Source organism: Terrapene carolina, unplaced genomic scaffold (assembly GCF_002925995.2).
Source record: "Terrapene carolina triunguis isolate 2854851 unplaced genomic scaffold, T_m_triunguis-2.0 Scaffold189, whole genome shotgun sequence".
NCBI lineage: Eukaryota > Metazoa > Chordata > Testudines > Emydidae > Terrapene > Terrapene triunguis.
Genome location: NW_020664540.1, coordinates 15,370,516 through 15,383,608, shown reverse-complemented (window position 1 = coordinate 15,383,608; position 13,093 = coordinate 15,370,516). Strand labels below are relative to the sequence as shown.

At 44.7% G+C, this 13,093-nt stretch overlaps 1 protein-coding gene across 2 annotated transcripts in view; it reads right to left on the bottom strand.

The window, feature by feature from the left end:
* Positions 1–13,093, bottom strand: part of MAP4K5 (mitogen-activated protein kinase kinase kinase kinase 5) — an 80,759-nt gene that overhangs the window by 43,892 nt on the left and 23,774 nt on the right. For both annotated transcript variants that reach the window (XM_026654198.1, XM_026654199.1), the window contains exon 3: positions 10,602–10,659. In XM_026654198.1, coding sequence (XP_026509983.1) covers positions 10,602–10,659 — 58 coding nt within the window. The remainder of the gene's footprint in view (positions 1–10,601; positions 10,660–13,093) is intronic.

Genomic DNA, 13,093 nt, shown 5'->3' with positions numbered 1-13,093 from the left:
GTTTTAGAAGGGATCCAAAGGCAGAGGTAGGAGGTGCTTGCTGGATGTTGAGAGAGATTGTCCTGAGCGTAGTGGACAATGAGAAAGGAAGTGTGAAGAATAGAGCAGTTGGGAAAGAAACCTGATGGAGTACATGGAGGCTAAAGAGAGGTCAGATATGTAGATAGGCGAGGAGTTATGTAGAACTTTAAAGGGAGGAGGAGGTGGAATTTCAAAAGAATAAGGGAATTAGTGCATAAGGGAGGAAAGCGGAAAAGCTGCTAGAATAGTGGAAGAGCAAGAGGCTCTAGGTGGCCGTATCTTGGACAGACTATGAAGAGGAAAAGATGGGGAGGCCAAGATGAACTATTCCTTAAGCTCGTACTGGAATGAAGTGAAGGAAATTAACAATACGGCGTGACGATAATACTTGCTCTCAACATTTCATTTGGAGGAAGACAGCAAGTGAAAATAAGAACTTAATTTTAAGCAAAGTAGCTGATGACAATATATCCTTGCAAAACAATTTACTTCTGGTTTAGTCATCAGAGACCACTTCGTGCTAAACAACATGTTATCGGAAAAATGTACTTTCGTCTACTCGTATGTTTGCAATTATAGGTTATGCAGCATGCTGAGCAAAAAGCCGGTTTGGGGAGTTGTTGTAAATCATGCAAGCAGCATGGTGACTCACTGCAGCTTGCTAACATTATGTAATTGTATCTGTACAGTTAAACATACAGCATACAGAAGAGCAGTCACAATATAAAGTACTTTCCCCAGATCAAAATTGGTGGTTGAACCTGCTCCATTTGGCTCAACAATCTGCTCTTCTCCTTGCCAACTGTGCTACAGAATAGACTATTTAAATCTGTGGCCATACCACCTTGTGCTGCGGTCCCATCCAAAACTCACAAGCTAGGCAAGTTAGGGCCTGGTAATTTAAGTCACACAGTGTTTGGATGGTTTCAGAGTAGCAGCCGTGTTAGTCTGTATCCACAAAAAGAACAAGAATCACTAAGGCCCATCTGCACTAGAGAACGGTTCCAGTCGCAATTAAAGTTTTAGAATTAGCCTAACTAGCCAGTATTAGTTCTCACCAGCCATCCTAGATCTGGTGTTGGTCCATCCTGGATCCACATACACAGAGCACACACCTCTTTGGAGTAGGGGCATAATGTCTATGGTTGACAGGGTATATTCACTCTTGATCACATTTTCATTTGTTCCACTGCCCTGCTATGAAGGGCATCATCCTGTGTAAGGAGCCACATATGCACCCCGGGAAGCCAGGGATACACCCGCACCCTTGCAGCCCCTCCTGGACTGACTCTGGGTCACTTTGTTTATTTTTCAGAGACTCCCCCTGGGACAAATCGATAGTTATTGTTTTAATAAAATGGGATCTGCACGATCTCAGTGTGTGGGGAGAGAGAGAGAGAGAGAGTGGCATGGACAGAGCTGAGAAGAGCCACAGCGGCTCTTGGGCCTGCATGTAATTGAGAGGAAAGGGGTTTGCCTGGGTTGCCAAAGACATCACTCCAGAGTTGGGCAGGAGCACTGGGAGACCAAAATGCACCCTGCCAGCTAGTCTGCTAGCACTGCAAGCTACGCGAGTTAAAAAGCCACATTAGACTTGCTGGCAGAGGAGTAACGAATGCTACAAAGCATGCCTTCAGATAAGAAGCAGCAACACACAAACTTGCTGCATAACACCCATGAGGCAAATAACGTTATCTATTTTGCCACAGGACGTCATTGTAGACGGGGCTCCAAAGGTGCTGGAAGAAGTGGCATTTGCAGAACCATTGTGCCAGCATCAAACTCAAGGCAGTGAAATGCAAGTGAGCAGTTTGCACCATTTGCAGCCATTAAAGATCTCTCTTGTGTTTTATCAGCGATGGGGTCCCCTGGCTAAATTCCAGCTCAGGAAACGACTAACGACTTGAACTGTGCCATTTTTTCAAGTGTTTGTATTTGAACAATTAGAGCTCCCAGAAAAAGCAAGAAAAGTGTCTTGGGATAAGTTGTTATAACAATTCCTCTCAGTGTGCAAACTCCACAGCAAAGCTGCCCAAGGTACAATATCCAGATCTCACTAAACCCCTAGAGAAATTTACAGAGATCTCCCCATCCCATTCAATATTAGAAAAAAAAAATAATTCCAAACCCAATGTGTGAATCCAATCAGGGGTCCGATCTGTGCTGATGACTGATGTAGGTTTCACAATGTGCAGATTTTTCTTTTAAAGTGGAATTTAGTGCTTTGATCTCCCCTTCCAGAGATATGTGCAGGTATCTGGCTTCTGATTGTAACCACGTTGCTTGTCATCTAAGCTGACATAAAATCTATTCAGAACCGACCATTACAGCAGCTTTAACTTTTGCTCTGTGTAGCTCGAAAGCTTGTCTCTCCCACCATCAGAAGTTGGCCCAATAAAAGATATCACCTCATCCATCTTGTCTCTCTAATATCCGGGGGCCGACACAGCCATAACAATGCTGCATATATCACCCCCTTGGACAGGTCTAGCTTTCCAGAACCCCAGTGCTGTGCCCAAGGTTCCCTTCATGGGCCCTCTAATGTCTAGGAGATTTGCGGGATCACCTTGTGCCTCTCACTCCTGTGTAAGGCAGCTGGACGCTGGTCCTGGCTAGAGGATGGGTGGAGTAGAATGAGACTCTTCCCAAGGGATAAAGTCAAGCTGTGGTTGTTGTTGATGGGGAAGAAGGTTGTCTTTGGCCTACTGGCCTCCATCTTAGAGTTCCTTCAGAGCGGTCAGACACATGATCCCTCTGAGATGTGCTGATGCCTGTCAACCCTTCCCCCGGGCTGTTAGTGAGCTAGGGAGCAGCCTGCCACCCCCGCTCAGTGGGATTACTAGAAAGAACTGCATGAGGCAGTCAGTTTGAGTGGCTTCAGGGACTCTGCCCAGGGAAGCATCAGTGGATGGGAGGCTCTGGGAGTATAACACAATTAGTCTCACCTCAAACCACTGGATCCCATTACTTCCCTCCCTCCTCCATATGCATTCAGGCCCCTGAACCTGGCACATCCATGGAACAGCGGACACGTCCCCCTAGTCTGCCTTCTTCCCAAGTCTCATGCTTTCCATTCTGTTTTCTGAACTGTCTCATGCCCAACTTTCCTCCCAGTTTCATCTTGTCCTCAATCACTTCCCACACTGGCTGCCTTCTTGATTTCATTAATTCTGTACAAGTCTGTGATGGGGTGTGTTCGGCCTCTGCAACTCCCTGCTGGGCCCCGCGGTTCTACAATCCCCCCCCCCCCCGCACCAAGAAGTGGCGAGCTGAGAGGAAAAGAGCAGCAAAGGTGGGTTCTCCAATCTTACCTAAAGAAGAGAATCCAGAGCAACCATTTTGGAAACCATAGACCCAATCCTCCAAGGGCTAGAGAGGCTAGCAACAGCCAATCAGGCCCTGCCAGGCAAGATAAAAGGAGCTGACTGGCCTTAGAAGGTCAGTTCCCACCTGGAATGACAGAGGTGAGGAAGGACACTCCTCTTTGGGCAAAGGGACCTGAGGGACAGCCAGAGTTTGTTTTCTGGCTGCGTTTTTCATAGCTGAGATTGCAGGGAGAGAACCTAAGAACCTTAGCACTGAAATAACGGTGAACCTACAGGGCCCAGGTAGGAAGAGGCTCAGGGAAGAAGCAGCAATGAATTGAATCAAGCACTACATGGCTGCTGTTTATAGGATCCTTGGGCTGGAGCTGATATTAGTGGTGGGTCCGGACTCCCCTCCTAGCCACACACAAAGTGGCATAAACCCCAAGAAGGGGATGGAGCTTATTTGGGAGCCTGAACAAAGGGCTGAATTTAAGTGGCCCAGAGCCAGGGCTGAAGACCCTAGTGAGAGCAAATAGACTGTTAACTGACTCTTTAAGACCCTGGAAGGGTGTCATTCAGACTTTGTGACTCGGCTGGAGGGCCATGCCGCTCAGGACCCACCATGGTCAGCCAGCAGCTTGCAGGAGGCATCGGGGCGAGAGCAGGACTGCAATACCACTCCCAGCCACAATGAGGCACTCAAGAGGTGAGTGCCCCTTCACACAGTCAGTAAAAGGTTAAGCTGAGAATGGAAAACACAACCTAGACACGTTAGCTATCTGACATAAGAACAGTTAATTGTGAGAACACAGTAGAAAGATGCATAATATGTAATAATCAAACTAATAAAATGACACCAGATTTCAAGAAATACGTTTCAGAGCACTTGGTATTTTTATTGCATTAATTTAAATAAAACAGTGCTTTACCGCATGCCTTCTGCATCATAAATAGCAATTAAAAACACTGTGTTGCTTCTGTTTTGCCTTCTGTATATCCTGAAGACAGGCTGGTTTGTTCAAAAGCTGTTTGAATTTGGTGCTGATGAAGCTGAAGGTTACTGTCACAGAGATTAAGGCCAGAAGGGAGCACTAGATCACCTTGTCTGACCTCCTGTATATCACACCCCACCAACCCCACCCAGCGCCCTAAACTAACCCAACTACATAAATAAGACCAAAGTATTACAGCCCACAGGAGACTAGGCCACTATGTGCCAGAGGCAGAGAATAGGCAGGACTGAGGGGCATCAGTGCTTGAGGCCTCCACATGGCAGGGAAATGGTTATACCCAGATAATCCTGGCAAGTAACCCACACGCTGCAGGGAAGGTGACAAAACCCACAAGACCACTGCCTGTCTGACCTGGGGGAGAATTCCTTCCCGACCCCGTCTATCGCCATCAGTTAGACCCCTGCCTATGCAAGAAAGAATGAGCCAGCCAAGCCCGAGAGAGAGAGAGAGAGAGAGAGAGAGAGAGAATGCTCAGTGCCAGTTCAGAGTCCTGGCCCACCCTGACAATGAACCACCTCCAACCATATCAATCAACTTGCTTACACTACACCTTACTCTAAGATGCGGTCTCTCTCAAACAACTCCAGTGTGCCCCTAAAACTGCCCTGAAACATCCCATTCCAGTTCTGGCTATGTCATAAGCGAAGAATGATCTATCATGCCAAATTGCATAGTGGTCTCATTTAGTGAAATGATATCGACCAGGGTTAGAATGGGACCAGACTAAGAGTCAGCATTTGAATCCAGGTGTCAGAAGTGAAAGGCTACAGGGCCAACACCAGACCACTTCATAGCTCATGAAGCCTTTTTAAAAAAAAAAAAAAAAGAACATGGTCACACACTAAGGACCAGATTCTTAAGTCCAGCGAGGTTGCGCTCAGCACAAGGTGGTCATGGAGAGTCAAAGGTAACTTAAAGCCATTTTCATACGCCTCCAATCTTGGGGGCTGCTAGGGCCAGTTCAGCCACGTTAAGTAAAGTTGGCTGAGGGTTGCCCCTACTTACACCAGCTGGTAACGGGCCCCCTAGGGGCCACTACACAGCTAGGGATTGCCAGAGTATACAATGGTCATCCCAACAATATCTCCCCACCCTCTTTCAATCCCCAACATATTCCTTATTAAGGCAGCTTTCCAGCTCCTACGTACTGCAGAATGGCCCAAAGAGGCCAGAACAGTGGTTGAGGATCTGGCTGTAATAGTTCAATAGATGTGATCAAATATTAAAATGAAAGTAAGTGACTTCAGAATGTGGATCACAACGTGCAGAAACTAATATTGTGAACAAAACACCCTGTTCTGAATTTATGAAAACCAAACACCACACATGTGGACAGTTATTTGCTATGGCATTAAAATCTCTGAACTTCCAACTTCAATCAACATAGAACAAGATACATCAATAGTCCAACTTAAAATACAATAACTAACTTCTTTTGCCCCAAACAGAATATTTCTACAAGAAAAATAAAGACATCAGACCAATTCTCCCTAAACCAAATGAAAACTAGCAACTAGATACTTCAGTAAATTTGTAAAGGGGTTTATTTAGAGCATTACAAACATATGTCAAATATTCCCAGTGTTTTTATTTAATGGTACAGAAGTATTTGCGATGGAGATTCCCATTAAATTAAAAAGTAATTTTTACTGTATTTTCCTAAAGAGAAGGCTCTGCAGAGAAGAATCATACTGATAAATAATTGTCCTTCTGCATCTACTATTCCATCAGTTCATCTGCTAAATCCATACAAGGAAGTGGATTTTGTGTCTCACATAATTTTGGCTTCTGCGCAGGTCTCTTGAAAATACTGAGTACAGTTAGAATTAGTTTCTGAAATCGAGCTGGCTCTCAAGTTATGTGAAGCATTTGAACTCAGTGAATGTTGGGAAATGTCACTAGCGTGCCAGAATATTTTTGGCTAAATGCTCTCCAAAGTCTGTGCCAAAAGAAGTGAAAAACACTGTCTAGTCCGATTTTATTAGTACTGTCTAAGTAACAGGGGTAGCTGAGCTAGCACACTGCACAGAAGTTCAAACAAATTCAGGACTGAAGCCTTCTAAATGGGGGGGGTGGGGGTAGTTTCCTTTGTTTAGAGGAAGGGGACAAGCAGGTGGAAGAAGAGATTTAACCATTTTGCAACCTCGGTTTTATTTCCATGTTTCTTTTGCCTACTAATCCAATTATTACCATTAGATTGGTAATGGGAACAAAACACAAACCATTCCCATCCTAAAATTAAGCAGTTTCTTTCTCTGGGTTGTCTTCTCCCTGGGTCCCATACAACAGTGAGAATTTCTCAGCTACCACCTGATTTTGGGCAGCCTCTTTTCACCTCTGATTCAGTGCACATGGCTGGAAGTTAAAGCTAGACAAATTCAGACTGGAAATAAGGCATACATTTAACTGTGAGAGTAATTAACTATTGGAACAATTTACCCAGGGTCGTGGTGGATTCTCCATTGCTAACAATTTTTCAATCAAAATTGGATGTTTTTCTAAAAGATCTGCTTGGGAAGTTCTCTGTCCTGTGTGACACATGAGGTCAGATTAGATGATCACAGTGGTCCCTTATGGCCTTGGATTCTATGAATATATGAATCACTTGCCCCATCTTTCTTTATTTTCCTCAGTTGCTTCCTCTCCTCTGAGGTCCCCTATTATGGTGACCATCCCTCTCAGCTGAAAAGGACTGTACAGAACTCAAAGTTAGCCGAGCTCCTTCATTTCTCTAGTGACAGCAACATTCAGAATCTTTAACAGCATATTATCAATCTCATCTCTAGCTGTGTCCTCTGGTCTAAATGCAAAGACTTAGCCCCCTACCTCAACCACCAAATGTTCCATTCTGCCTGCTTAGATACTCAAATGTCTTCAACGCTGTACTGAAGATAGCATATTTGCTACACTCTGGGTTTGGGTTAAAAGGAGTTGTATTCTCTGCAAGAGCTCCAAGATTAATTGGTAGAGTTTCTCGCATTGACCTGATGCCAGGGCTGACAGTACTACAGCCTGACTACTGTTTAATCTGAAACACCCCAATATATTGGACAACATCCATTCAAAACTTTCAAAATAAGTCAAAACTTTATACAAATACAAAATCTCCCCCAGAGCCAATGCAGAGATTTTTTTACAAGATGAGCGTGATATGTTGAGACAGCCACGTCTACCTGCAAGGATGTGAGCTGCTGCATTCTAACTAGACTGCATCATTGAGGCCATGTGAGCAAACACTCCAGAGAATAAAGAAATACTGTAATCCAGCCTTAAAAATAATACCCCCACAAGGTCTTCACCAGCAGTCTGTGCAAGCATCTCCGAAGAAGGAACTCATGCTAGCAATGGTTTGTAGTTATCTAAAGTGGTCACTTGCCTGAGGCAAGTCAGTCTAGCAGTACAGCGAAACTTACAAAGCAATAATCACCATTGCTAATTACAGTAGTGTTCTACTGTAGCAGCAGTGAAATGGGTCACATGGTTGTATGTTTCACTCTGCTACTCAAAGTGCAGAGCACAGCAGGAACAATCTCTAGTTTCTGAAGGTTCTTTCCCTCCCCACACCTCCCTCTAACAGCAGAGGATTAAGTCCCTGCCTCTGCTCACAGCTTTCCAAGCAGCACATTAAAACATACAAGCATCTGGTCTATTTCATGTGGATCAGGAGCAGAAACCTAAGGGCTTAAGGGGGCCAGGTTTACTGCATTCATCATAGGCTGAATCCACCCCACTCTTCTCCGTAAAAAAACATTGCCCTGCCCTGTCTTTGGGCCAAGCACTTTGGTCTTTAACTCTCCCACTACAGGCTGGCAGGACCTGTTGGGGCTCATCTACTCTCTGCAGTAAGTGCTGACGCCCCCAGTTGAGGTTACATCAGCTGAGGGTATGGGAAGAAAGATTTAGGGCCTCTCGATGTATGATCTAAAAGAAAACGTGGGTGGATAAAGCTGACCAGAATCTATGTATAAACTAATGTTGACTCTGTTTTCCTCTCCTTTAACATCACATCATTAGAAAGAGCCCTAGCTGCATTTTAGATGTGTAAACAAGAACTTCCTATTTTGCCAATGAACAATTGCTAGTAGCAGCAGCACATAACTAGAGGCCCCAACTGAGATCAAGCCTCCATTGTGCTGGGCTCTGTATAGACACCAAGTACGAGACCGTCCCTATGCCAAAGAGCTTACAGTCTGAACAGAGAAATCAGAAAGAGTTGAGAGGACAAGAGGCACAGAAAGGTGAAGTGACTTGTCCCAAGTGACACAGCAAGACAGAAACAAAACTGGGAAAGGATCCAGGTCTCCTGGGTCCCAGTTCTCTACCTCTCCAGTATCTAAGCAGGTAATTAGCTCTAGTTTGGGATAAATAGGCTCCAAGAGTGTGACTACCAGAATTAAGGTGTTTATGTAACATGATGCAGGGGCTGTCAGACCCACCGCCATTGGAATAGGAAATTCTAATCATCCAAACCTAGTCAGACATGCGCTGGGCTGGATTTGCAGAAGACTCAGATTTTAAGGTCAGAAGGGACATAAGAACGGCCATATTGGGTCAGACCAAAGGTCCATCTAGCCCAGTATCTTGTCTTCCAACAGTTGCCAATGCCAGGTGCTTCAGAGGGAATGAACAGAACAGGTAATCATCAAGTGATCCATCCCCTGTCGCCCCATTCCCAGCTTCTGGCAAACAGAGGCTAGGGACACCATTCCTGCCCATCCTGGCTAATAGCCATTGATGGACCTATCCTCCATGAATTTATCTAGTTCTTTTTTAAACCCTGTTATAGTCTTGGCCTTCACAACATCCTCTGGCAAGGAGTTCCACAGGTTGACTGTGCATTGTGTGAAGAAATGCCATCATGACCATCTAGCCTGACCTCCAAGAAGGCCTTACTAATTTTTAAGCTGGGTTCTACAGACAACAAATACATTTTAATTTCTAGGTATCCATTGTTCACAACTGGTGGGTGCCTTACAGTTAAAAATAAAATCCAGGAAACAGCAAACATAAAATCCACATCTCTCTCACTCTCACACACACTAAACCCCTCACATATGTGCTCTCCCCCCCCCCCCCCGCCCCAAGTCTGTACTCCTTCCCTGAAGAAGGCCACAAAAACAAACTGATGTATGGGAAGAGCACACTGCAGAGCTGCAGCCTTCAACAAAGAAGGTTCTGCATCCCACACAAATCATGGGGCAAGAGACCAGGCTGAGCAAGTTGTGGGGTGACAAACATAGAAAGGATACGTGGAAGATAATTATGAGGAGGGATTTGAAAGTGAAGAGGGGAGCAAGAAGTGGGATATTAACCCTGCACACTCAGAGGTGGTACAGATTATATTTTGGGAGAGGAGTTGGAATTCTCTCACACTCCAGGAACAGGTTAATTGTCCCATCCCAATTTCCATGCAGGACTCCAAGGTCAGATTTCAGATCAACAGCTATCCTGGGCAGTGACTTATCTTTTGCGCTGGGATAGGGTGGTGGTAGGATAAAATCTACAGCTTTCTCATCAGCCCAGGATAGAAAAATGGCAGCACATTAACATGCAGGGGTGTGAGAGACTGGCTTTCCTAACACAGCTAGATGGGTATTAGCCAGTTCCCCCAATCTGAACTTGCACTGCCCCTTACCTCTCTGCTCTCACACAATGACTCATGCAGACCATGGGAACTGAGGAGGCTGCAATCAAAGGAACTGGGACAGGAAGTCATGGCTGCCCAGGAAAGCATCGCTAGCAGGAAGCTTGGTGGAGGTGAGGGACAGGAGAGATGGAAGGCAGCTACACTGCCTGTTCCTCTCTGCCTCTCCCATAGAATATTTTTGGGGGGGGTGTGCCTGCAGGAGAGGTTTGAACACTAGCTCTGTAAACAGGAATTAAAACATTAATGTACAGGCTATTCTGTAACAGTTTATGGGGGGAAAAATGCCCCTTGTCCTCAAGCTTGCCTTTAAACTAATAAAACAAATCTTACTGCTATAAATTAATAGCTGGTAGATAAAATAGATAAGAACGAAGGAGAAACAACAAAAAGGAAATAACCAAAGGTAATTGTGTACCACGCTTTAAATAATTCTGTAGCGTTTCCTGAAACCTAACCACTGAAACTACTGCAACCACCATTTTTTCAGCGAATGGTAATAAAATGCAAATACCCTATTACTGCTGTGTGAACACAAATATACAGGGGAACTGGCAATGTTTAATGACAGATCACATGCCTCCCAACAGTACTTGGAAAGAATGCAAAACTTACCTGGCTCTAACTTGATAATTTTTACAGCAGCCAACTCTCCTGTATGAAGATTTCTGGCCTAAAATAAGAAAGTTAAGACATATTTAATCATAATGCAAGGGCCTTATAAACAATGGACTTATAAACAATGGCCTTATAAACAATGGCCTTTTACGTAGTGAAGCCTTGTATTATAGTACAGCACAATGCAATTAATTGCAAGCCCTCTGGGGCAGAGATTGTCTATTTCTATGGTTGTACAGCTCCAAGCACAATAGGCCCTAATCCTGGCTGGGGTCTTGGGATGCCACCAATGTGCTAACACTTACCCTAATCAAGCTCAGAAAAATACAATTAGTTACCTGCAACTGCTGCCTCTACACATTCATGCTTGTGGGATGTACTCCTCAGGGCTGCTGAAGTGGGAACCTTTTGGAGCCTGTCTGGATTGCACCAGCAGCCTCTTGCAGCACCAATTGCTCAGAGGTGAGGTTATAAAGGACTGTGCAGTCCCCACTCTCTCATTTCCTACCACTAACCCCCAGAGCATTATGCAAGTAGAACTCATATGAAGAGCGGAAGGTAGGTGAGCAGTGAGACTATGCAGAGGCAACACTCTTAAAATAGCCACTGTTTCTTATAAGCAACCTTAATCTTCACTCCGCGGCAGCCTCTGCATTGTCCTGCTTGTGAGAGTCTAGCGAGCAGTTCAGCCCTCAGGGAAGGTAGGCTGAATTAATTACGGATCACAGAACTGCTCTCTCAAAGTATAAGATCTAGATGCCAAGTTAAGAGAGTAGTGCTGCACAAAGACATGATTAGAACCCCAGGTATTAGCCTTGCAGATTTCTATGATGGAAACATTTCACAGGGATTTCATTAATGCTATCTTAGCTCTAGTAAAGTGAGCACTAAGTCACCCAGGTGCTGTCACCCTCGCTAAGGTATATTAGTTTTGACGTACAGCCTAATTCACTTAGGCAGGTGCTGAATAGAATCGGCATCTCCTTTCCACTGATCATCCAAAGGTTACAAGAAATCTATTCCTAGTTGTTTTATCCCCATCCAAAATAGAAACACACATTTCCCTGGGCACCCTGGATATGGAGTGAGGTTACAGGAGGAATTTGGGAGATAAATAACCTGAGATGGATGAAATTCGGACACCGCTTTTAGCAAGAATTTAGGATGAGGATACAGAGCAAGTTCATCCCCCTGGAATGAGGAGAAGGGAGGATGAACCCTTGAAGCATACAACGCACTCCTCCCCCAGATTAGCAATGCTGATTTTAACACTGGGGGGGAATAAGGAGGACTAGCCCAAGGACTTTATAGGTGAATCCCTCATCTTTGTCAACACTAAGTCAAGGTTCCATGTCAGGAGAGATCCTCGAACCTACAGATGACAACCACCAGCCCTTTCAAAATCCGGTGGTTGTCAGGCAACTAAAGGTCGCAGAACCATCCACTGCAAGAGACATGCTGAGATGGTAGACAAGTGCAGCTCAACTGAAGACAAGAAGAGGCTGAGCGAATAGCCCAAAAGAGAAGATACGGAGGCGGAACATAGATTGTTATCCACTCCCCACAGAGGAAACTTTCTCCACTTCTGAGAATAACCTTTCACATTAACTGGCTTTCTAGAGTGCAGGAGAATCCCTTTGTACTTTGACAGCGTGAATCAGCGCAGAAGTAGTCTGCGTCCTGTGTCCAAGCCAGAAGGTAGAGTGACTTGGTCAGAATACAGGGTAAGGGTCTTCTTGACACTGTAGGCCTGACAATACCATTAGGAAATATGGAGATTCCCATAAGAGACCAAGGACAGATTTGCTCACACTGTGACCCATGACGCGCTTACTGGTGTCCCCTGAGAAACAGCTGATCACATAGTGTTGGCTTTTCCCTCTTTGCTTCCAGCTGTTCAATTGCATTTCTTAGAAGCTGAAACATACAACACACTATATCCTTTCCTGATACTACTTTTCCATGTAAGCAATAGCTGCCATTGCTACAGGGATGTTATGCAAATGTCAATTAGATAGGATGCAGTCTGCCAACCTTCTTTGGCATTCTGAAAGTGCCTGGCACTGATTCACAGCTTTTAAAGCCAAAAGGATCATTGTGATAATCTAGTCTGACCTCCAGCATAACACAGACCACAGAACTTCCCTGAATTAATCCCTGCTTCAAATCCTATAGCTGTGGTTGAACCAGAGCAGATCTTTTAGAAAAACATCCAATATGGATTTAGAAATTTTCAGTGACAGAGACTCCACCACAACCCTTGGAGTAAGTTGTTCCAAATGGTTAATTATCCTCACTGTTCAAAATTTGCACTTTATTTCTGGTCTGAATTTGTCTAGCTTCAACTTCCAGTCACTGGACTTTGTTATACCTTTGTGTGCTAGATTAATAATAGCGGGCTCATCAGATTTCTGTTAAACTACATTGATTGAGCTCCTTGACTCTCTCATTATAAGGCAAGTTTTACAGTCATGCTTGTGGCACTTCTT